The 25,945-nt window shown below is 43.5% G+C and overlaps 1 protein-coding gene across 1 annotated transcript in view; it reads left to right on the top strand.

The window, feature by feature from the left end:
* The window catches only part of PAPPA (pappalysin 1), a 175,918-nt gene that overhangs the window by 34,983 nt on the left and 114,990 nt on the right, over nt 1-25,945 (top strand). The window contains exons 3-4 of the mRNA XM_056505346.1: nt 17,394-17,539; nt 21,996-22,289. Coding sequence (XP_056361321.1) covers nt 17,394-17,539; nt 21,996-22,289 — 440 coding nt within the window. The remainder of the gene's footprint in view (nt 1-17,393; nt 17,540-21,995; nt 22,290-25,945) is intronic.

Below are 25,945 nucleotides of genomic sequence, written 5' to 3'. Positions count from 1 at the left end.
TAACTCAACTGAGACTATCTAGTTTGCATGTAATTTCAGCACTGTAAATTACCATAAATTTGCAAGAAGTTGTTTTCGGGTTCATTAATAATGGATGGGTGGCTGCACCATCAGAGTGCTTGCTCTCTGCTTCCAAAAGGATCAGGGTGAGCTGCACTGAAGAAACTTCTTGGAGTACTTAAATGCTTGGGATATGAAACTCTAATAAACCTCCAAAAAGCCAGGAAATTTGGAGTGAAGGCTGAAACTCCATACCTAGTGCACCCTACTGGGTTTTTGTATTTCAGAACATGTTACGTTTGTTCACTGAAATATCTCCAGTATGGAACTCTTTAGGGTGGAGTTTCACCTTTAACTCTAAATTTCCTGGCATGTGTGAGTTTGAAGTACGTGCTTAACTTCTCCCCAGTGCTGTTTTTCATTTTTAATTTCCTTTCTCTTTAAAAGAGGGACCCTGCTAGAAGGACCCCTACTAAAAGGGACCCCACTGAAACCAAAATTAGAGGGTTTGGCCTAATTGGATCTTTCTGAAATTCTTCAGGAGAACCAGCTTCAGCAATTTTTTTTTCTACCATTGTTTTAAAGACTCTTGTGGCCAATCCACCCCAGTGAAAAAGATCAATAAAATCCACACCCTGCAGACCAATTATTTTAGAAGGTACCCAGATGTTTGAGTAGTATATAAGAAACTGCAGAAATATAGAACATCTCCTATAAATTGCAGTTAAGGATTTGGCCATGGCCATTGATAGGGGTGAGCTGCTTGTTGTGAAATGCACTATTTCCATTAATTCAGTCTGCAGAAGCAACCCATGTTTGCTGTTGACACTTGTTGGGTTACATCAGTGATGGTAAAAGAGTGGAAACAGCAGTGGTTTGGAATGAGAGCAGTGGCAATTACCTGCAATGCTTTTAAAAATAATTTTGGCCCTAGATGTTGAAAAGATGTGTCATCGCTGATTTGTGTGAGGGCAGCTTCAGCAGGCTTGAGTTACAAGGCTTTGGAGAATAAAATTCTTTCTGCTGCCTCAAATGCATCTTTGGAGCTACATTGCCAGTAGATAATACAGAATAATTTTGCTTCTCATGCTATAACCTTATTGTGGCAATAAATTGCGGGCTTCACTGAGAAGCTGTGGCAGTCAGTCTTCCCAGCTCAAGACTCTCTTTGTTTTTCAAATCACTCCCATCAGCTTTGCAAGAAGAATTTATCTTAGCAAGATGTCTACAGGGAAATTGGCAAAATGCTGAAGTTATGTGGCATTAGGCCTATGAGTTCCTCGGGCCTCAGACAAGGTGCACTGGGAGTGTGGAGAGCCCCAGCCTGGCTTCCCTTCCCTTCCCTTCCCTTCCCTTCCCTTCCCTTCCCTTCCCTTCCCTTCCCTTCCCTTCCCTTCCCTTCCCTTCCCTTCCCTTCCCTTCCCTTCCCTTCCCTTCCCTTCCCTTCCCTTCCCTTCCCTTCCCTTCCCTTCCCTTCCCTTCCCTTCCCTTCCCTTCCCTTCCCTTCCCTTCCCTTCCCTTCCCTTCCCTTCCCTTCCCTTCCCTTCCCTTCCCTTCCCTTCCCTTCCCTTCCCTTCCCTTCCCTTCCCTTCCCTTCCCTTCCCTTCCCTTCCCTTCCCTTCCCTTCCCTTCCCTTCCCTTCCCTTCCCTTCCCTTCCCTTCCCTTCCCTTCCCTTCCCTTCCCTTCCCTTCCCTTCCCTTCCCTTCCCTTCCCTTCCCTTCCCTTCCCTTCCCTTCCCTTCCCTTCCCTTCCCTTCCCTTCCCTTCCCTTCCCTTCCCTTCCCTTCCCTTCCCTTCCCTTCCCTTCCCTTCCCTATTGTACATTTTGCCTGGATAACACTGAAATTCAGAAGTTCTTGAGGACCTTCAAGAACTTAACTTCATGCAAATGAAAATTCAAGTTAAAATCTGGGGATGAGTCCTGCTACAGGGAGTCAGGTCCTTTGTCCCCCACCAGCAGCTCCACACTGGGACTGGTACCAGCAGCACCAGGGAGGAGGAGCATTTCCCTGCATCCTTTGCTGAGTATTTCTCATTCCAGCACCTAAAAGCACTTTGTCACTTCAGCAGGAGATGATATTCCTCTCCTTTCACCCTCTCCAGTATGGCCCCATCAACATCCTTGTGTTGTATTTCCAGCCTCGACTTTGTAATACAGATCACAGCTGGTTGGTTTGAATTTCCCCTGAGTTACCCAGGATGCTGCTGAAAGCACAGGAAGAGCAGAAATGCTTTAATCAGTTAAATCAATCAAACAAAAAGAAAGGTAGTCTAGACCTTAAAATTTACCCTGCAACCTTTGCTACTTGCTGCAATGACGTCTTTGTCCTATTTCTTTAAGTGCAGGATTTTATTGGGACTTGGCAGAAGGGTGAAGTGAGGAAGACACGGGAGGGGGTTTGCTGAGTTAAAAAAGGAAAAATAAAATGTCAGTGAGAAAATGGAAATACCCTGATGTTCTCCAGCCTAGTGCTGGAGCCAGCCTCTCTCTCCTTCTTGCAGGGAAGGGGCTCCTTTTCCATTAGCTTTCCATGGCCATATTTAATCGGTTTGCTCTGACACGGAGCCAAGAAAGGGCTTTGCTGTGTGATGCTGGGTCCTGCGTGTGTTCAGGCATCCACAGCTGCTCCCTAGCAAGGGCTGCCTTTTGACTACTGAGGTATTTTTTTATAGCCACAGAGGGCAACTATTAATAGATGAGATTTACCAAAACACGGAGCTACGCAGCCTGGTGTGGAGGGAAAGAGGGAAACCTGTGGGATTTATGTCAGGAAAATTCCATGTTGAAATTACGCTGGAAGACGCAGTAAAAATGAATATGCCAAGAAGGGGATTTAATCCGTAACTTTGGGCCATGCCAGCATTTCTCCTCCATTTAGGATCTGCCCCATCACATGAAACATGTTGCTGAATTATTTCTTCAACATTAAACAGCACAAAGTGTACAGAGGATGAAGATAAGACACATAGACACGAAATACCAGCTTTTCAGAGATGTGATTAAATGCCAAAAGGAAGCAGAGGCATTCCTGACCCTGGAGACATTTCATTTTGATCAGATGTGGGATTAGAGGTAAAATGTGAAGAATTCCACATTGTGTGGATGGAAGGAGCTGATCAGGAGTTTGCCTCTTTCTTTATTGATTCATTTCTAATTTCCACGATACAACGTAATGGGACTGGTGGCCCTGCCAGACTCACAAATTATATTCGTGTATTGAAGGTGGCAGATTTGGGAGCATTGAGCAGAAAGGAGTGAGATAATTAAAGCTGCTTTTGAAGTCAGAACTCAGACATTGATTAAATATCGTAAAATCCAGATGATATCAATTAATAGACCCATCACTGTAACCATCTGCACAGTTTTTGTGCACCTTTCAAAGGCACAGTGGGGAGTAATATTTCCAGGCCAAGAAAAGATCCACTACTGGGAGAATGTGGGTATCAAAATCCCCTTTACACTTTGAAAAACTTTGCTTTAAGTTGCTTTGTGTTTCCTTAATTACTTAATTTGATTTTTTTAATTGAAAAAGAGACAGGGAGACATTAACTGGTGACAAATTTCAAGTAAATAAAGAGTGCTACACTCATTTAGAGAATGTGGGTAGACATCAGAAAAGCCAGAGCTTAGTTTGGTTCACGTGAGTGTGAGAGAGAATGGAAATATTTCCAAATTATCTGAATTGCTTAGGTTTGCACAACTGGCTGAGAACAATTACAAAACAACATTTTTCTGTGATCTCCTGTTTTCCATGAGCTTGATGATGCTCTGTTCCTGTCCTCAATCCCTGAAAATGGATCTGGAGGCAAACACAGGCATGCCTGAGGAATAGTCATAATTGCATAAACTTTTATTATTCAAAACACCTGAATATGTTTGGGCTTGGCATTTCTGGTTAAGGGGTTTTATTTTGCCTTGGTGCTGATTCCTCCGAAATGTGAGGTGTCACTGTTACTGCACTGGGAGCTGAGGATGAGCATTGGCTATTTGTAGTTGTTTCTCAGTTCCTTAGGGAACGGTTCCTGCCATCTGTTCACTGCAGGTATAGACATGATTGAGAGAATTAAATCTTAAAGTCTTTATAATTGCTGGGAAAAGGTAGATCCTTCCACTAGGATTTAGAGCACCAACTTTAGAGCCTGGAAACAGGAATTTAAATTCATTGACAGTTTGCATCAGGCTCCCCTATCATGCTGTGTTCCTTATCAATCATTTAACATTTCCTATTTTTAAGTATATAATGTTGTTCCAAATTGGTGTTCTGCTTTCTGCCTGGACTAAGCTGCATATCCCAAGCTCTTTGAAGTCCACAGAAAGATTGAACTCCCAAAGACCTTGGTCTTTGGCTTCAATCTTCCCATCCAGAGCACAAGTGAGGCCGGGAGCCTTCCTGAGATGAAGAGCTCAGAGGAAAGCTCCTACAGAACAGAACTGCACTGGAGTGAGCAGGAGAAATGTTCTGGGTAAGGATTGATGGCAACAGTTCACAGCATTATAAAAATCACTTCCCTCTTGCCTCCAGCATTTTTACCACGACTGCGTCAGTGCCAAAACCCAGAACACACTCACTAATTCCTCCAGAATTGATCGGTCATGATAAACCTCCAAACACAGAGTGAAATGCTTCCGTCAGACACATCAGAGCGTTTCTCCCAGTTTGCCTGGAGAAATCTGTGCTCTTTGATTTCCCTCCCTGCATCCAATTTGATTCAGAAAAGGGCTGCAGGTTCCTGGCTCCCTCCTCATACACTCAGAATTCTTCTGACAGATTTACTTTTGGGGATAAATTTATTCTCGTGTTTGTGCTGTAAAATGTCTATTTATAAAGGGTGATTAGACACTGCAATGAGCTGCCCAGGGAGGTGGTGGAGTCACTGTGCCTGAAGGTGTCTAAGGAAAGTCTGGAGGTGGAATTTAAGGCCATGGTGTAGTTGACAAAGTGGTGTTTGGTCATAGGTTGGACTTAAAGATCTCAGAGATCTTTTTCAACTTAATTGACTCTGTGGTTATGTGTTAATTCAGGCTCAAACCTTTAACTATTCTCATCTTGGTCAGACGCAATTTTTTTTTTATATCCTCCTGGGAACAATACCTGAAGAATTTTTAGGTTTTGATCTATAAAACCATAATGAGAAGATAATGCAATAGTTCTTCCAGGATGCTTTCTCTTCCCCACAGCTGAATAAAGCAGGATGTCAGGTTTTGCAAAGTGCTTGAGCTGGCACAGAGTTGTGGAAGTGAGAGAATTCATAACAGCCCCCTCTGCCTATGACAGGGAGATTTTAGACATCTCACACTAACAAAGGTTTTATAAGTATGGGTTTGTGCAATTCAGGGTCTATATGCAGGGACAAAAATGACAACCTGCAGTTTTTGATGGACCCTTTGCAGAGTTGGTTTTGTAGCCATCGAGATCTTAAGTGCTGTAGAAGTGGTTAGTGACACATCACCAATAAATTACAGGAACAAGCCAGAGCAAAACTGATGTGTGGCTGAGATGAGCAAATACAGCGACAGAGAGTGCAAATTTATGGAGAAATTAAACTGCATGGCCTGTCCATAGCAGTCATGCTCAGGGCAAAAGTTGGTTAAGAAATGTGCCGTGAAGGAAAAAAAGAGTTTTCCCCCTGTTGTGCTAAAATTTGACAGTGGAGAACAGATCTCTGCATTCTCACAGCCCTCTGTGAGAGGTCTGGGTTTGATTCATGTGGATCCACAAGCTTGTGGTGCCAAAACAGGCAATTTCTGCACTTGTGTCTGAAGGCCAAATATATGGGTATGATTTCCTATAGTTTACAGTTACATGCTGGATCAGAGCTGTGTGTTTCATAAGCTGCCAGTCCAATTTAGCAGGGTCTTGGGAAATGTGTCCCCCAGGGAATGCTTACAATCAGCCTTATGTTTTGGGCTGATAGTGCCTGTTTTCTGGTACACGTGTTGTTAGCAGATCCATATGTGAGGAAATCCAAACGTCCTTCCACCCAGCTCCCAACCTGGGCACTGGCTGAGGCTGCTGCCCACTGCTCATTCTCTGCTGGCTGCATCCTCCAGTTCAGGAACTGTCCACTCTGGGAAGCAAAAACATGCAACAGGGATTTGTGCAGGAGCTGCAGGTCCTGCACAGCGTTAAAAAACAGAAATTCTGAAAGTTCTTGAGTGTTTGAAAAAAGCACATTTACATTTTTCCTCCTGTGTCTTGTCTCGGGCTCAGCAGAGAGAAATGAGGAGCGGAATTCCATGTCAAGGAGTTCATAATGTTTGTTACAGACTCTGTTGGCATGTTTTGCTTCCCAGCAGTCTCCTTGACAAAGGTATGATCTACTACATCTCTCTCCGCTTTTCATTCATTTCTTTCTGTTTTCCTAGAGAGCAAGAGTAAAAATAAAAAAAAAAAAAAAAAAAAAAGTTGGCTTTAGGAAATACACTGTCCACAATATTTTCTTTTTGCAGCTCTGAACTATTTTCACTGCAGGTGTGTTGTTGTTTCTGCCAGATCACCTGGCAATTGACTGTGGATTCTGGGAACTTCAAAGCTAAATGTTCTCATGTAAAAGTTCTGTTTCAACGACTGACATTTTCTATTTCCTTGTAATCTCGTCATGGCTGGGAAAAAACAAGAGTAACAAGCTTTTGTAAATCTCATAATATTTAGTAGTCCTTTGCATCTGACTATTTAATTTTTTCTTTTCCTTAAAAAGTGTTTTCAAGGCTTCACAGCTGAAGATAAAGATTTATTGTTACGATCCATCAATATTCCCTGAAAAAATACTCCCTAGAAACCAAATACAGAGAAATATCATTCTTTTGTTTTGACAGAGAGAAAAAAATCTCCTGAACCTGAAAATGTGAGGCTTCTGTTGCCAGGACACTTGGTTTCCTTGAAATTAAGTCTCCATCCCCAGACCATGTTCTTTGTGATCTCACTTGGGTGTCTCCTACACTTTTCTGCATAAATTGAAATAAGAGGAAAATTCAACCAGCCTCATTTCTTTCTCAGAAAAGAGGAAGATTGAGAATTACCCTAACCATTGATGATCTTCCCACTGCAGCAGGACCCACTTCATACACAACCCTGCCAGGAGGTTAAGAAAGGAGATTTGGAAATCCATGAGTTGTAAAAATGAAAACAGAAAAGAAGCGGTATCTCCAAAGCAAAAGGGATGTTTTGCAAGCTGCATATTTGGAGTGGTTATTTTGGCCCATCAACTCCAGAAGGATCTGCAATAAACATGCTAGGTCCTTTGTGATTTTATGTGATTTTATTTTATTTTTTTGTTGATGTCGGCCTGATTCCAAGTCGCTCTTCATTCCAATCTCAATGTATATCTCCCTTTGTGGCACGGGGTTTATGTGCAGGGAGGATTAGTGTCAAAAAGTGGGATGAAAGGAGTGAAGAATTTGATCTTGTTCTTTTTTTCACCCCACATTTTTTGCTGTGTGGTAATTAGGGAAGATGCTGAAGGAGCAGCCCCTTAAAGTGCCAGCAGCCCTGGCAGGGACAGTGCCATGTGTCCCCTTCTGCAGGAACAACAACTGCACTGCAATCACCCCATGGCCACAGTGCTCCCAACCCAGGCCTGTGTGCTGCTTCCTAAAAATCCCAAATATTCCCACATGTGATCCACGGAGCCCACCCAGCACCCTGACCCACCCCCACCCACAAAAGGTTGCTGCTGCAAGGGCAGAGGGCACAGGACAGGTCTGTGTCCATGGGGTAATTCTGTGTTTTCCTGGACTCTACAGAGGGCACACAAAGAGTTTCCCATTGTTCCAGAAGTGCCAAACCAAAGTCCATGGTCACTGTGGTTTCAATGGGTCTCAACAGCAAGGGAGATTAGGCAGGCTGCAAATGTGATCCCAAGCCTGACCCAGGATGGAGAAGAGGAAGACAGGCTGGAGTTGAGTGTTAGTATTAGAAATTTGTAGAAAATTTTAATATAGAAGTTGCTCTGAGTTAGTCTCATAGTTAAAGAAAATTCCATCTGAAAGTCGCAATTTTCCTCCAGATCCCTAATCTACCTAACTCTTGCTCCTGTTCAAGGGAGTTATGACAGGCTGCATTCCCAATTTCTGGTGTTTTCATAAAAAAAAAAAATCAGGTTGATTAAAACCAAAATGTCCCTTTCCTGAGCTGTTTTGCAGTATTGTTGTGCCTGTATCTTTGTGAAAGCTTTGGGTTGAGAGTGGGTAGATGCCAAATATTAGAACAGTGGCTGCTCCCTCACAGAAACCAGAGCAGAATCTGTTTATGAATATGTGAATGTGCTGCCTTGTCTTCAGGAATGGTGGATTTGAGGGATTCAGGAAGGACCAGCTCATTGCAGGGAGCGCTGATGTTCCATCTGTGGAGCACCAGACCTTCAGGACTTTTTTGGAGATTGTAAAATACAAGCCAAAGATTGTAAAATATGAGTGAAGGCTCGTAAAATATGATTAGTGGCCACCAGCAGAAAACTTCAAGTATCTGCAACACAGGACACCACTTATTTAAAAGAAAGATGATCCATATTATCAGAGAATGCAGGCTCAAGGGATAGAGGAGCTAATCCTTGCTGTCAGTTTTCCCATTCAGAAGACAAGGAAAAATATTCTGTTCGCCTATTTCATGACTTCTTCACTCACAGTAAAATTTCTAGAGGGGAGGCCCAGCACAAGGGGTTTTGTCCTGTTTCAGCATCACTTCAGGGGGTGGATGGGGTTTGGAGCAGTGCAGGGCTGGTGTCAGGGCTTTGACCAGAATGGAATTTCTCTCTCCATGTTTAGGAAGCTCTCTGAGGCCCAGAGGGGAAGCAGTGTGCAAGTGCCAAGCAGCACAACTGAGAGTTAAAATAGACTGAAATTTATACACCTTCCTCTGTGGGTTTAAATTCTCCTGTGTACGTGAATGAGGTTGGCTGCAGCCAAAAGAGGTTTTCATGAAGTGGCAAAGGAAATCTGTTTTAACAGAACAGGTTCCTGAAAATATCCTTACACCACTTCTCTCTTTATGGTTTGACTTTTCTCCTTGTTACAATGGTTCAGGCTGGAGAGTCTGGAAAAACATCAGGGTAACCAGGGCAGAGGGAATATCAGATGGAGATGAGGGATAGATAAGAGGCAAATTACAGAACATTTCTCATGGGTCATTTGGCTCTAGTCTTGAAAAGAGAAGGAAAAAAAAAACCAAAGTAGTAAAAGAAAGAAAAAGAGACAATCAAAACAAATAAACCTGCCAGTGTTGCTGATTTCAAAGGCCTATGAAATGTGCATATATGCTTAATAATGCTTTGCTGTTTTAAATGAAATGTTCCATCCTTTAATCCTACTCACTGTCTCAGAAGTTAATTGTACAGTAAGATCACAATTCTCTCTGCCAAGGCTTTCCCTTTGGTTTTTTTTTTGTTTTTTTGGTTTTTTTTCTCCCTGTGAGTTGGCCAGCCAGTGTATCTTTTCCTAGTTCTGTGCAGTTGGTTATTTTCTGTAGTACATTATGGAGTTCTGTATAGCTCAATAATTTGTTATGGTCATGCAAGGAAATGGGGCTTTTCAGTTCTTGCTGCCAGAGGGAACTCAAAGTTGCTCCATTCTTGGACGTAGACCCTGCAGAAGCAGAAGGCTCAGTGACCAGATATTTATGGTCTGCAGCACTGCAACTCTTTCTAAATCCATGTAAAGGTTATCTAAAGGTGGGTTGTAAGAATTTGGTGGGTAGTAAAGCCTGGAAGGATAGAGAGAAGGAACAAATAATGTTGTGTACATGAATAGCCATCCCAAATTTTTGCCCAGAGCTCAGACAGAACATGTTAGACATTTGAAAGTTTTTGCATTATCTTTTTCCCTGAGCCTCTGCTCTTTCTTATCCTGGCCAGAACCAGCAGCAAAACTGCCGGGGGGAAAAAAAAGAGAAAAAAAAATCTGTTTTCACTGTATTTCTGAATCTGAGCCCAGGTTTGTGAAGGATTTGGCAAGGATTTACAAACCTTTGAGAGAATCCGTGTGGAGATCTGAGGAAACCCGCCTCCCTTCTTTGAAAAGCAAGTTGCCTTGGCCAGAAATTGGGCAAAAATTGGTTGTTTCAACTGATGTTTCCTTTGAGATTTTTGGATTTCAACCTGAAACTGCACTTTGAAAATCAAATTTTGCTCTAACTGTAGATTTACACTGGAGCAAGTACATCACAGTCAGTGCTGATATTTGTGTGCAGCCCAGGGAGAGCAGAGGCTGGCTCCTAGTGCAGGCTCACATGAACAAACCAGGAGAGGACCCAGCACAAAGTCTGGAGTAGTCCAGGCATCAAAATTATTCCAACCTGTTGCTGTGGTTCAACCTGTTCAGTACATCCTGCATTAACAATCTCCAGGAGTAATTGCATGAAATAAACCTGTATCATTTATTGAAAGTATTTTTCTGAGGTCAGAGAGGGCTGAGCAGGGATGCACCCTTAGGATTCTAAGATGAAAATACTGATTTAGAATAATTTCCTTTATGTATTGGTGGTGTTTTTTATGGGTTTTTTTTATTTTTGTTTTTGTTTTTTGTTTTTTCCTTTCAGACCTGTTTGATTTATTGTTACAGTAGAAATTTGTGTATTTCTAGGACTGTCCTGCTGGAAAGTCTGGGTTTCAAAGCAAATAGAATAAAATTGATAACCTAACAATTATAAAAATTCTCTGCTTTCAAGCAAGGAGGTGCTCTCTGTCTCTGTTGCAGGATAAAGAAAACCCAAAGCCAAATGATTCCCCTATTTTATACAGTAAAGCTCTTATTTTCCTTCTCTTTATATATATATTTTTTTTTTTACATATTTGTTTAATTGGGTGAGTACAGCCTGAGTCACTATCCTAGTGGTAAATTAATTCAATTTGGAAAAAGGAAACTTGGGATCAATGAACACCCAGAGTTTTATAGCCACCTTGGCTTTTTATTTTGCATTATTCTTTGCTTAGGGGTCAGTCTTAACTGTAAAACCTGTCAGTGTTGTAAAACCCCTGGTCCAGGTTTAGCAGGCTCACCTGGATGCATTAACAGTGTCCAGAGAGTGACACAGAGTTCAGCAGGGACTACAAACCTACCCAAGGAGCTGGATTTACATTTGAACAATTATCCTAAGTGGCTTTTCTTGGATCTTTATAGTCATTATATTATTTTGCCAAAACATTTCTCCTCTCTTGTAACAAGAGATCAGATTCGGGGCCTGGAGAGGACATTTTGCTACAGCAGATAAACCAAAATTCTCTCAGAGCTGCCAAGCCTGCATGTGCTGACAGTGCTTGCAATTTATGCTTGTGGACATGACCTAGCAATTGCCTGGGTTGGATGTGGCTGGAATTAGAGTTACACACTTGGATTTCAGTGTGAACACAGGCAGTGATCTGGATCTAAACCGGGACCTGAAGCCTCTCACTTGTAGTATTCTGGTTCTGCTCTGTTTCAGGCTCTGTCCCAATCACTGAAAGATTTATACCTTTATCAATAAATTATCATGACTTTTACTACACTTACACCAGTGTCTTAAATTAACACTAAACTCAGAGTAGATGAGGCACGCTTCCTGCTGCACATGATTTATGGCAATCCGTCTGAAATGAGGAGCAAAATTGAATTTGCCAGCAAAGGCAAATCTTAACATCAGGTCAGACACAAATTTTATTGCACATCCACTGCTAAAGAGAGTTTGTAGATTCTTATTTTATACAGGTTTTTTATAGACCTGTAACACTTTAGGCTTTAAAAAAAATAAAATATTTGGAGGTCTGAAATATCTAGTGTGTCTTTGTGTCAGGTTGGAGGTGACAGACAGGACAAACGTAGCAGTTACATGGAACTGATAAACTCTCAGCTTGAGGGCTGTGTCGCCTTTTGATGACCTGCCTTTGGGAAAGATGTGGAGAGTGCAGATAAGAGCATCAGAAACAAGCAGAGGTTTTTAAAAGCAGAGAAAAAGGCTGAGAAAATAAGATGGTTTCAGCCTAAAAATGAAATGGTGCACAGGAGATATAATAGGATTTCAAATAAGTAATAGGTTTGGTAAAGTAGAAGGGAATCCAATCTCCCTGTCAGTGGTTGAATGGCACAAATACTCCTCTAATAGAGCAAAAAAGATTTAGGCAGACCTTTGGGGGATAAAAACTTTCTGACCATAAAGAAATTGCTACAAGGGCTGTGGGTTACTGGGACAGTGACACAGTCCCTGTCATGTGTGGTTTTAAGTGAGCTAAATAAAACTTTGCTTGGTGACACACAAAGATGCCCCAGCTTTGGGGTGAAGGGCTGGCAGCCCTGGTTTCTGGACACCCTTTCCAGACTCATTTTTCTGTGACTCTATGACAGAGGGCAAAAGGCAGCTCTGACACTGGCATCAACCCTGCCTCTCCAAAAGGACATTTGGCTGTCTAACCACCCAGGACTGAGAAATCACAGGAGGAAAAGATAAATTACAGCTGTGCACATCTGCCAAATGGCCCCATTTCAAGGTCAGCTTTCAGTCGTGGCTTTTGCCATTATCTTCAAGAAGAACATCCTTTATCTCCAAACTCTTCTTGCTTTTCACTGCAGATATTGGGAATCTCTAGGTGTACACTGCACCCTGAAGCCTTGGGCACTCTGTGTGGTTGGACAGCCAGGACAGACGTGGTGGGTGCCTGTTCACACACTGACTGCTGTGGTCATTGCTGCTCCACTCAGCCCTGGGGCCAGGATGAGACCTGGAGGGACACCACCATGGATCTGTCACAGGCTGGTGGGGAGTGTTCCAGGGCTGTCCAAGAAAAAAAAAAATACACTTTCTGTTTGTCTAAACTATGCACTGTGGTTTAGGCTGGGCTGACACTTCTAGGAGTGGAAAGGAGGAGTGATTCACTGGGTCCCTGTGATTCCAGCAGATTTACCTGTCCTGCCATGTGCTGAACCCAGCAGGTAAAGGATAGCACACTGTATGTCAATTGAAAATTGAGATATTTGAAGCTGACTTCCCAATTCAGGAGTTGCTGTTGGTTTTGGTTGTTGTTGGTTGGGTTTAAGGATGAAATGTAGTGCCTCTGTTCCTAACAAACTCACCAAGTAGTTGCAGACCATGCTCCACAGTGAGCAGATAGCAAAGTTCCTACTCTGTGTTTGGGTGGGATCTTGCAAATAATCTCTTAAAGTACCCTGTTTACTTTCTTGCTGTAAAGTGACATTTGTCTTTGAGGAAAAAAACCAAAAAAACCCAACAAACCAAAACAAAACAAAGGCAAGTAGAGAATTACAGGGAGCAAACAGCAGAAAATTTCCTAACAATAAGGTCTGGGACTCTGTGTTCCTTGTAAAAACGGCCAGGAGTGGAAGAGGCTGCAGCCCAGCCACATCAGGGAAACTTGGGGAAACAACTCTCTGACCTGGAAGATAAAAAAGGATGGATTGCCAGCCCCCAACAAAACTGCTCAACTCTAGTCACCAAAACTATATATATTATGATTAAACCTGATATCAGCTGAGTTTAAGAGCCATTGCCAAATGTGTTTGTGGCTCAGCACGGGGATTTGTGGCTGGGTTTGGATGTGGAGCTGAGCTCCAGCAAAGGGAACTCCTCACAGTGGCTCCCACAGGCAGGTGGGGCTGGTGGCCAAGGGCTTCACCTCATTGCCTGGGGACAAGTCACAGCCCAAATGGACAGGAAATGGGTTTGACAGATGGGACAGGCATGGGGATAATGGCTGGGTGACTGATGGGGTGGGCTGTGTGATGGGTACTGCTGGGTGAGCTGAGAACTCCATTAGACTGAAACTGGAGCACTGCATGGGATCCATATCCCTGACTGAGGGCTGGGGCTCCCTGGATAGGGGTGAGCTGCTGCACAGAACACTCTCAGAGGTCTCTTAGCACTGCAGCAGAGGGAAAAAGAAAACAAAAACTGTGCATTGAACAAATAAGTCGATGAAAAGATCTGGGTGGGAATGTGAGCATTGCCTAATACGATTTGGTGTCCCAAATGGCCTTAAACAGCCCATAGAATTTCTATGTCTAAAACAGATTCCAGCAAAGGAGACCTTTTATGATGCACTAATAGGCTCATTAGGCTTTCTCCAGCAAGGCACGCTCACAGCATCATATGTTTTTTCCATTACAGGAATTACATGTGTTTTGTTGTGCTTTGGGTTTTGTTTTGTTTTCCACATAGACTTGCCCTGACAGTTCCCCCATTCAGGTTTATATTGGAGGTACCATCTCGAGCCAATGAATTTTATGAAATATGTTGCTGGCACTCACAGAGAGATGCATAAAGGAAATATTCTAATGACAGTTGGAAAGGCTTTGATCCTTTTCCAAGACTGCACTCATGTCTTTGAAATGTGAGTTTGGCAGTGCTGGAAAGGCTGGGCTCTTTGGCTCTCTCTGGCACGAGCCCATGTGACAGACATAATGTCCTCTGTCAGGGGACCCACATAACCTTGAGAAGTGTAAGCAGTGCTCACAGATTGGGCTGGGTCAGATAGTCTGGGCTGATAACGAAGCAGGGGGGAGTCAGCCTAGTCCAAAGCAATAACTGAAAGCTATTTTGACCTGGTAAATGTTGGGTCTGCTGCCTGCGGCTACGGAGTTGGACATGAACTGCAAAAGTAGTTAATTTATGCCTCCTTGAGTGTAGGAATGTGGCGATGATGGATAGGGATGGGAGGTTATTAGAAACATGGGGAGGAAGGAGAGGAAGGAATTCCAGCTCGTGTTTTTATCTCTTACACACGCACACGCTGGCTCCTCACATTCTCCTGGCTGCCCCACGTGTGTGCAGTGTCCAAGCCCTCCCTGCCACACTCACACCTCTGCTCCTGCACAGGCACATACTCACACTCTTCCCAGGGCTCTGCCTGAGCTCAGGGCTCGGGCATGTTTACGTGCTGGGGGTTGCTGGCTGCTTCCATGAAGGAGTTTGCATTTGCTGCCTTCCAAGCATGATCTACTTACACCTACACCCCAGATCCTTTGCGTAAAATCCTCTTGGCATTCTGTGCTTCCACCACTGAATACATTCTGCTCACTCACAGCCTTCCCCTGGCTAGCAGAGAAAAGTGGTCAGAGAAATATCAGAAACCCATGTCCAAAGGACTTAGTGGGATGGATTTACATGAGGCATGAGTCCAGTCTCAGTGGAGCATTGCCATCACTGGCCAATTAGTTAAATGCTGTCTGCTTTGGATGTTTTTTGCTGTAATAATCCATGTAGCCCTGGATGTTGGAGCACATGGGCTGTGTGGAAGAGAAAGAGAGACTGTGGCTGTGCACTGAGGAGATAAATGGGAATTGGATTGTGTAAACAATAACCAGAGACAGCTGAGAATAAAGAAATATTAGTTTAGATTATTTGAAACCATGAGAGAAGAGGAAGGATAAAAATGGTAATCTCAGGAGGGGAGTTGGATTATGGTTACTCCTACAGGGATTTGCATGTGCATAAAGCATCTGCACCCTGAGTCGAGAGCCACAGTCAGGCCAGGCAGCAGGACCTTCCCTCCTGATGTGACACAAACACACAAACACTGCTCTGGTCAGACTGGTGCTTCTGTTTCTGCCCCTCTCTCTTGCACGAAGCATCACATCACTCTCACATTCTCTCTCACACTTCTGCTCACTGTCAGTGATGCTGCCATAGGTGCAGGCACACTGTCCCCTCCCCGTGGTCACACCCCCTGTCACACATTCCCCCGAGGCTTTTGCACTGGGGACATTTGGAAATGCACATCAGTTCTCACATGTTGTTTCAGACTATTGCTCATGGATGTGGTCTAAGTTGGAGCCCATGCTTGGAAAATGTCTTTTCTAAGGCACAAAGAAGGTCCTGGGAGTAGATTGAGCAGAGCCTCAGAGAATGGTGCAGATCCAGGCAGGACAAGCTTGAGGAGCTAAGGGGAAAGTCTCTGTGTTTTCCATGGATGTGTTGAGAGCACTGGAGAGATGAGAAATGTGTAAAGGGTCACAGTGCTGACCTGTCCTTCAGGATGTCATCCCCATTTGACTGGGAGATAAACACTGTATGGAACGGAAACATCCCCTTCCACTGGTGTCCCCAAAGAGCACATCTTCCTCCATGAGTCAGCCAGGGCCTGGGGACACCCAGCCATGATCTATTTTGGAGGCAATGACTTCAGCAAGTGGCAGGGGAAGCTATTGTGGAAATATGAATGTGTTTTCCATTTGGGAGTCCTCCGGGGAAGGACAAAAAGATCTTGGTGCTGAGCCAGCTCCCCCATTTTTTCTTCACCCTTCTGGGAGCAAAAGCCTTGCAAAGTATGCAGGGAACCCTTCTCAGAGCTTGTGGGGGTGTGTGGTTTGGGAGAGCTATGTGAACCTTACATGCATGCACACTCACAGAGGGGGACTCCAGGAAGCAGGAACCAGCCTGCTCAAGACCATGGTGGTTCTGTTCCTTCCTTACAGCCTTTGAGTCCTGCTTGGCTCAGTGTGATCTCTCTCTCTGGGGTCTCCACCTGCCTAGTGAAGACACTACAACATATCCCCCGTCTGGCTTTTGTCTTATCACAACCCTTCATACCAAAAGCCAGTGTGAGCTGGAAACAGAGAACCAGTGGGTTTAATCTTACATTTTGTTTTCTCCTGTGAGTTGCAGCAGTGCAAGCAGTGTGGCACCATGGTATGTGCACTGGCAAGCAGCTCCTGTATTCCAGTATTAGAAAATCTACTCCTTTAAAGGAGCAAAAAGTACCTCCAGCAGCCATCAAGCTTTAGAGTTTGGCTTAGCTTGCCTGCAAACAGATTGCTCTGTGATTCCCAGGCATCCCAAAAGCTAAGGAGAAATCCTGCTCACCTTGGGAAGACCTAAGGAATTTATGCCATGGTATGGTACCACTCCTCTTGCAAGGAAACCTCTTGACACAGTTTTGCCTGTTGGAAGCAGCAATTCCCAGCCAGCTGTGGGATGTCAGGGTCAGGCCACATGGGTTTCAGCACAAGTGACTGCCACTGGTGCTAAAGGAGTGACTCTGTGAGCTGGTGTTAGTTGTGGTGCCAGCCTGAGGATGTGAAACTCGTTATTGTGAAGGAAAATTAGAGGTAACAACAACAAACAGCTTAGAGGAAATGTGCAAGCTAACTGCTGGTGTGAAAAGATTTAGTGACCATAATGCTTGGTTAATTACATTCATAATAAATAGATTCCTATACTTATCTTGAGAATGTGGACAGCTTTATGTATTTACCTTGGATTTTGTGGCCTTAGTTAATCAATGGCCTGGGGTTTTAGATGAGATTCACTACATGAATGCAAAGTAATCAAAGTTTGGGAGTGGGTTATTAAGCATTTCAGGTGATTGATCTGCAGGGTATTATAAGACCTTTGCTTGGATTGCAGCACTTCTTCAGTGTTTTGTTGCTTTTGTGTCACCTTTGGGAAAAAAAAAACTCTTTTCTTTTTCTACAGGGCATACTTGGATGTCAATGAACTTAAGAACATACTCAAACTGGATGGATCCACACACCTCAACATCTTTTTTGCCAATTCCTCTGAGGAAGAGCTGGCTGGAGTGGCAACTTGGCCCTGGGACAAAGAAGCCTTGATGCATCTAGGTGAGTGATAAAGATGTTTCTTCTTTGCAAAGCATTCTTTTGAGGCACTAAGAAGGAAAGACAAATATTCACTAAGCTCTGTTCTGATTTCTTATCATTCCTCTAATATATAGTCAAGGGAAAAAAAGTATTTCACGATTCCCAGATACTGGCTCACGACCAGGAAAATATTAGGTTATAAACCCAAAGCATATTATGGTATTTGTAGATGATGTCAAGCTGAAAGTATTTCACCTTTTCAGTGAAGCTACTTTACAGGGCATTCATTCCATGGGAGCAGTTTGCAGAAGATTGGGGGATAGGTGTGGGGATGAGACAGAGGTGAATCTTTAACCTTAGTTACATTCTGATCCTTAGTTCATTAGCAAGTATTCAATTAGCTCACAGACTGTAGCTAAAATCTGCTGCTGTTTTTTCTCTACGAATGTGCAAAAGAGCAAACAGCTGAGGGATTGTGTTTCTAATGCTCATTTGAGTGGAACTGGAAGGAGTTCACTACCCTGCAGATTTCCTGGCGTGTTTCATAACCAGGTTGCTGCTGGAACCTGGGGATCCAAAGCTCTGCAGCCTCCCAAATGACTCACTGCCACCTGCAGTGCCACTGGACCTGTGCTCCCTGCAAACTGTCAGAGGAGCTCCAAAGCTTCAGAAGGCACTGTCTGAGTCAGTGTGAGCTTCTCCTAACTTCACAAACCTCCCTTGAGCTGCCAACCTGGTCTGGTCATCTCCTCTGAGCAGGAATTCTCATAGGTTTTCCAGATATTTCTCCAGCTCATCCAGATCTTCCTAGGCTGGAAGTGAAGTCCAGTTTCAGCAAAGTTAAATCTTTGTGACAGACTGTTCCAGCCAGTTTTTGTATTACCCAACCCCATGTTGGGCTAAATAAAAAAGATATGGTGACTATAAACCTAAATGAGGAGAAAAAGCAGTGTTTATTATCCTAAATCATACAATTGTTGATCTATATGGAATAGCCATCAGTCAGGGGAGGTTTTCTAAGGTCAAAAATACCCCAAAAATGAGATGTTACCATGTCTTTATGGTCACCTGTCTCCACAGCAGAGAGGGGCTCCATGGTCAGACCAAGCAGTTGGAACTGGCTGCCCTCCTTCAGTTTAGTGAATGTTTTATTACAACATCCAGCTCTGCAGCTGCTCTGGAAGAAGTGTTAGCAAACTCCCCTTCCCAAGGACCAGCACTTACACACTGACACTCCTGCTGAGCTCAGCTGGAACTGAAACCATTCCACTCTGGCTTGCCTGCAGCCTCATCTCTGCGGGCTGGAAATGCTCACCAGTGACCATTCCTCAGGACAGCATCTGGCAAAAACAAGGATAGATCTTAACCCCAGCCTTGACCAGCACCCACAGTGATGGGATTTTTGGGATGATAACCAGCGTGGGTTGCTGGTTGTGGGTTTGATTCCTGTGTGGGTCATTTGCTGAAGAGCTGGACTCGATGGTTCTTTGTGTGTCCCTTCCCACCCCAGAAGGTTCAGTGATTCTGTGAAGCATTAGTGGCACTGCCCAAGTGGGATATGGCTCCAATATAGCTGCACCTTCCCCAAACGAGGATTTTCACAGCTTCCCTTGGTGTTGCCATGGGAGGGAGCAGAGAACAAGGGGAGAGCTCCAGAGTGCCAAGAAGAACCTTCTGCAAGAGGGCTGGGGCTTGCCCAAAGCCCTGATGAGCTCTTCTGTCACTTCGTTAAGCTAATTGTCAGCATCATGCCTGAGCAAAACAATTTAAATTCAGCTCCTACAGAGCATTGACAGAGTTCATTGACCAAAAAAAGATCTCGCAAGAAAAAAATAGACATTGGACAACAGATTAAATTTGACTTGCCAGGGAGGAAAAAATAAAAAGTAAAAAATAAATAAATAATGCTCATAATTTCCTGTCATAATAGCCCTCCCAGACCTGTGCTTGGTTGGTAAGAATTCATCTTTAATCTTTTTTACTCTCTTCTATAAATCCAATATGTACTTAATAAAAAATATGAAATATGTCCTGTGGTGCAGATCTAAAAGCTGGGATAGAGATTGTCTGGGTGAGGGAGTTTATCTTTTCTGTAAAACTGCAATTGATTTAGATTCTTGACAGCTATAAAAAATATAAATTTTCAACAAAGGCAAAAATAAAATCTCCCTCTCCAGCTGCCTCAGGGTTCTCCAATGCCAGAACAATTTAACCAGCCTTTACTGAAGGCATATCCTGCTGAGGAATTTCACCAATATTCCTGCCACTGGGAAACAAACTCTGGAATTCTTTTAGGGATAGAGAACCCCAAAAAGTACTCTCTGGGAATAAATGGCTCCACCTGGGTAGAGACAGAGCACCAGAGGAATCAGAGCTTGTATTGTATAGAGAGGGAGAGAGAGGAATCCTGGGTTTATTGTGGAGCTGTGTGCTGGTAGGGCTGTGTATAATTAATTGGGAATGTGGAGAACTGGTGTGAGGAGCAGTTCAGTGCTGTGAAAAAGAGGTGCAGATGCTGCGTGTGGCAGAGTGCACAAGATGCTGCAGCACAGCAGATTTTATTCACTCTTTTGTGTGTGTATTTTAAATTTCTGTTCTCTTTTTTTTAGATAGTTTTTATGTATTTGTAAATGCCCATGGAACTCCTCTCCACCCTGTGCACATTGTCACACGTGCCCCTGCTCAGAGGAAGATCTTTTTTCTCTATTTTGTTCATGTGTCCCTTCAGGACATCCAAAGTGCTCCTTCCTCTCCCTTCAGCACTGACACAGTTTCAACTGAAGTGCTGCATGTTGTGTTTTGCACATTGTTCTTAGAGGAAAACGTGAGGTAATGGGGAATATCAAAGCAGAACCACAGTCAGGGAGGTCTAGGAAAAGGGTTGAGCTCCAAGGGAAGGCTGAAGGGATTACAGTGATTCAGACTGAAGGGAAAGAGCCTGAAGAGGGGATGATGACAATCTCATAAAAGCTGATGAAAGGGGAGGAGAATCTTCTGTTCTTCATATCCGTGCGAGGAAGGACTCGAAGTCATGAACTTAAATTGCCAAAAAATCAATTCAGATTAGATGTGAGTTAAATCCTTGCAGCTGTAGGGATGCTGAGTGCTGACATTGATTGCTGGGGCAGTCATGTCATCAGGGGTTGTGAAGAGGCAGCAGGCCAGAGTGTGTGGAGGATGGTATAGACCTAATTGGTTCTGTTTTGTTTGACAGTGGAATTTAGAGGACTTCTTAAGAACTTCATGGTCTCATTTTCCTCTAATTTCATGGTTTTTACAACCAAGTCCCCAGGCAGATGAGGATGAAGGGTATATGGTGCATCAGAACCTGGTGATCTCATCTTCCCTCTGCTAGAGTCACTGATAAAGCTCCTCCTGCCAAAACCTTTTCTCTCCTCATTGTCACTAAATTATTTGAGTACCATGTCCAAGATTTATATTCCCACTATAACTTTTACGAAACAGTCTCCTCTTCTCATGATAGGCAGGACACAAAAAGAGTTTTAAATAAAAGATTTGGAAAAGTTGAGATCAATAAGCTAAATAATGAAAATATCAAGCATATCTTAGATATAAAAGTAATCTGACTGAGCTAAAAACATAATTCATGTTATTATTTCAATGTGCTGCAAATCCTCATTAAGTTGCAATTTGCTTATTTGCACATCCCTTAGTTCATACAAATGAAAACACTGTTAGTTTTCTTTGCAAACATTTAATAACCACATAGTTCTTTTAGGGTTATCACATGTCAGGATTTCATATTTTTTGACACTTTAGACTTAATGCATATTCATTAGTGGACTGTACAGTTCAGATCAAGCCAGGCTGGTCTGAGTACATGAACAGTGTGTTTCTGACAGTCACTCCAAAGCTGCCTCCAGACACCCTGAAAAAACTGCTCCAGCTTGGATGTGCTCACTTTGTTCTGCCCAGCTCTTAATTTACAAGTATTGGTGGAGTCTTCTGCAATTCTCAGGGTGTTTCAGAAGTTAATAGGCTTTTTTCACATCCTTTACCCTGTGGAATATTATGCATAGATTGCTCCAGGTGTGTTTTGTTTGACTCTTAGTGGCAAATATGTTGCTTACACCTATCTTGACAGAGTTATATTCTTTAAGCACGTGGAATTATCTAAAATTGCACAGTAAGAAGTAATTTCATGCAGGATTTTCCTCTAAGTTAACAAAAAACCTAAATTGAGTTTATTCGGTTGAAAAACTGATTGTTGCAGTGATTTTGGTTTGGGATGCTGAGCTTTGTTCCACAGTTCCTTCTCCCTAGAGCCCAAGATTAAGGGCTCTAAGAGAGAGATGAAACTTCGCTGGGCAGGAAATGTGTCTGGTTCTGCAAAAAAAACTCTGTGCTACAGAGGAACTGCAGAGGATCTGCCCTTAGGAAGATGCTCTTTTCCCTTTCTCCTGCTGTCCTGAGGAACACAAGGCAAACACAGAATCTGTTCTCTTTCCCCTTGCAGGTGGCATTGTGCTGAATCCCTCCTTCTACGGAATCCCTGGCCACACACACACCATGATCCACGAAATTGGGCACAGCCTGGGGCTCTACCACGTCTTCCGGGGCATCTCCGAGATCCTGTCCTGCAGCGACCCGTGCATGGAAACAGAGCCCTCCTTTGAGACTGGGGACCTGTGCAGGGACACCAACCCTGCTCCCAAGCACAAGCTGTGTGGGGACCCTGGGCCTGGCAATGACACCTGTGGGTTCCACAGTTTCCTGAACACGCCCTTCAGTAACTTCATGAGCTACGCAGGTACTGGGCTTTGCTCTGGGGGTTTGTGACTGGGCAGGAATAAAGAATTGCAGTATTACTCCTGATTGCTCAGTCCATATCTTGTGGGGTTTTATGCTGGTAAAGGTCTAGGACTGAGCTTGATGAGGGATCAGACTTGATAGCCTCAGGAACCCCTTCTAGTTCTCCTTTCCTTCTATCCCAGTTTTCCCCAAATTCACAGTTTCATGCAAAGACAAGGCAGAAGGTTTGGGGGATGGAAGAAATGAGATAAGCATCAAGAAAACAGCTTCTAAAGGCTCTACAGCAAACCTGACACCCTATTTCTCTGAGATTTGGATGCCTGATCTATGAGGTCTTTGAAAAACTCAAATCCAGAGATTGTTTATACTCTCCTGAGGAGATATAGAATGTCAGATGAATATTGATACCATCAAGGCTGTCGGATAACCCTGTGACAATTGGACAATTAATGAGGCACTGCTCGTGCCTCCAGGTGTCTGTTGAAACAAATCAAACCTTTAGGTTTGATTTGGAGTCACTCACATCCCAGTTCCATCTTTACAATGTGAATAGTGGGATTCTGCTTGTTCAAGGACTACAAGTGTTCTGTGCTGGTTTGTACTGGGAGTGCAACAACACAGGCTCCATATCAGTGCAGTAAAACCATTCCTCAAAGCAAAAGCTGATGTGGTTCCAACCCTGCAGGCACAGCTCTGCCAGGTTCTGGCATTCCTCCCAACAGAGCATATCTCAGAGGCCATTTGATCCTGTGACCCTGTCTCATTGCATGAGGCTGGAGTGGGGTCCTTGATGCACCTCTGCAAGCTCAAGGGGAGCTGAAAGCTCCTCTGTTATTTCTCAGGAGATACCTTGACTCGTATTTGCCCTTATTTTGGGCTGCAGGGTCTCTCTGCAGTGACAATCTATGACAGTGAGCTGACAGCATCAACAACATTTTAAAGGCAACCAATATACTTACAGACACTGAAGGGCACCTTTATACTCCAGGCAAAAACACAGATTTCCCACTCAAAAGGTCACAGGAGTGCTTATTCTGTAATAAAACTGTAGAGAAGCAAAGTGTTTAATGTCATTTGGGGCATGGATTGAAATGATTTATAACCAAAATGCTTTTATGCCCTTTGTGGCACTAGCTAAAAGCAGTGCTGAGTTTTCTCTCTACTTTTCTGTTTGTTTAGAGGGTGTTTTCAGGGACAAACACAGCAAGTCAGCTCCTCCATGTGCTCTGCTGTGGAGCCTGTGGCCAGGCAGGGAGCCTCAGCACCCAGTTCAGCCTCATCCCTCAGATAAGACAGGGCCACTCCAGATGACAAAATCCCCCCCATCAAATCTGCTTGTGTGGATGTGGCGAGGGGTGGAGCGTGTTTGTTTCAAAACTCTGAGCTCTTTTCTTCCAAAGAGAACTTGCCTTGCCAGCTGACTCGGGAGCTGAGGCAGAGGCAGACCACAGAGATTCCCATCTGCTCCTGGGAGCTACATGTGTGCTGGTGTTCTGAGCTGAAACCTCTCTTTTTTTCCTTGAAAAATTAGGTGAAGCGGCATGATAGATATCTCTAGAGCTCAAGCATGAATCTGTTTGCTTTTCTGTTGTTGCCAGTGGAGTAAAATATATCAGGATATCAAATTGCTGTCAAAATACCTTTGAAATGTGTAGGTTGAGGTCATGCAGTTCTAGGAATTGCCTTTCTTTCATTTCTGTTTTGCTGCTCGTGTACAGCTTGATTATATTGTATTTGTCTGTCTGCTCCTGTCCCATCTATCTGTCCAGTTACCCCCAGTCCTGAGCAAAGCACTGACTTTGACTGATAATATTTATTTTTCCTGGAATAATAGTTGCAATGGCCAAAAGATTAGGTAGTGTGAGAAATAGGACTTGTAAATTATTTTTACAAGTCCAAATAGCTGTGGTGTCCCCAAATAAAAGATAAGTTGGTCTTTTAGTTGACTTTTCATGAAATCATTATGAATTTTTCCTCTGAATTCCGTTGGAGTAATCATCCCAGCAAAGTATAGAATTGCTGTAATTATTACTTTATCCGAGGATCTGGAATCTGTCTTGATATTGAGTGGAACACCTTTCACCCTCACCTGTCCTCCTTTCCCCTTCCCCAGACACAGCCTGTGCTGATGTTTAAACAGATTGAGAATGCAGGTCATCCTTCTCCTGTGCCATTGTCCCACTGCTTTGTCCTATATATATTTTATTGTTCTTTTATGATGGCTATTAAGGGCCTTTGTCTCCTTCTGTGCTTCCGTGAAGGATATTTATGGCTTTTACAGCGTGCTCAGGGGTAGGCCATCGATAATTATTGAGGAAATCCAGAGATGTCACATTAAAGCAGCTTTTTGCATACCCACAGGGATTTGCAGATATTATCAAGTGGGTGATGTCTGTCTATCTGCTGTGCATGTTTGATCAGAGGAGGGTCACTTCTCAGTGGAATAGGGAGAGACACAGGAAAACACATGAGCTGGTGTGTCCCTGCTGTGGGAGGGCTGGATCCCGACCGGAGCTGTCTCCTTTTGCCTGCATCTCTGGGAAGATGTGGCCAGGTTTTAAATTAACCAGCAAATACTCATTTGTCTTTAGAAGGAATTCATATTTCCTTGCTCCTCTGGAGTACCACAGGGCACAGACTTGCAAACACCAGAGCACCTCCTAACGCTGTGACAATATTGAACTTGCACACGACGCCCCGAGCAGCCTCGGGTGACCTGCATCTTCCCAGAGAAGTGCAGCACTTGACCTGTGCAGAACTGTCATTGTTGTTTGCATCCCAGCTGGGACCCAGCTCTGCTGGGCTGGGAATCTGCAGGCACATGTGAAGAAACACTCTGTATTTTCAAGAGCTTTTCATCTGATGGGAAGAACACCAGAAAAAATGGTTGAAGTGCTTAGCATCGAGTTCCTCAGCATAGCTTTGCTAGGTGACTTTGCACAACAGATTTATTCCCTCTGGGATCTGCACAATAGAAAAATAGCAATTTTCTGCTTCTCTGGGGCATTGTAGTTGTAAAGTTGTATGGTGTTCAGAGGGCACTGGATGTGTTCTTGTTGCCAAATCATGTTTGAGGAAAACAAGATGAAATGAGAAATGGATATTTATGGGAAATCATCCAGCATAGTTATTTCTCTATTTTGAATGAAAAAGAAAGATGAAATATCAAGAAATATTTGTGAGAAGTTCAGAAAGGGGTTAGAATCATAGTGGTAATGGGGGAGATTTTTTATAGAACTGAAGTTATTTTTTGCACCAAAAATGTACGTTTTTATCAGTGTTTGGAATGAAATTTTGAATTGATCTTTCAGAACATTTTTATTTGCTCATTAGAAAATTCAAAAACATTAAAAGTTATTGTAATTCAAAATTCTGTGGTGTTTTAATCTAAGAGATCTGACAGTCTGTTGCCCATAGTTTGCATGAATCCCAGTCAGTACGTTTTCCTTACACTACCATCCTTTACCCTTCATCCTTTCTCAGAGATGTTCTTTTAAATGTGAAATTCTTTTAAACCCAGAGCTCCTCTGGCAGCCCAAATCCTGATCAGAATGTGCTGCACTGAAACTTTCTGTTTTTTCCCCTCTGTGTCTCTGTCTCATTTAGGGATGATCCCTGGGTGCTTCAGGTATATCCCAGGTCAGGGGGAGGGAA

This window comes from Oenanthe melanoleuca, chromosome 17 (genome assembly GCF_029582105.1).
Source record: "Oenanthe melanoleuca isolate GR-GAL-2019-014 chromosome 17, OMel1.0, whole genome shotgun sequence".
Taxonomy (NCBI): domain Eukaryota; kingdom Metazoa; phylum Chordata; class Aves; order Passeriformes; family Muscicapidae; genus Oenanthe; species Oenanthe melanoleuca.
This window is presented reverse-complemented; position numbering and strand designations above follow the sequence as displayed.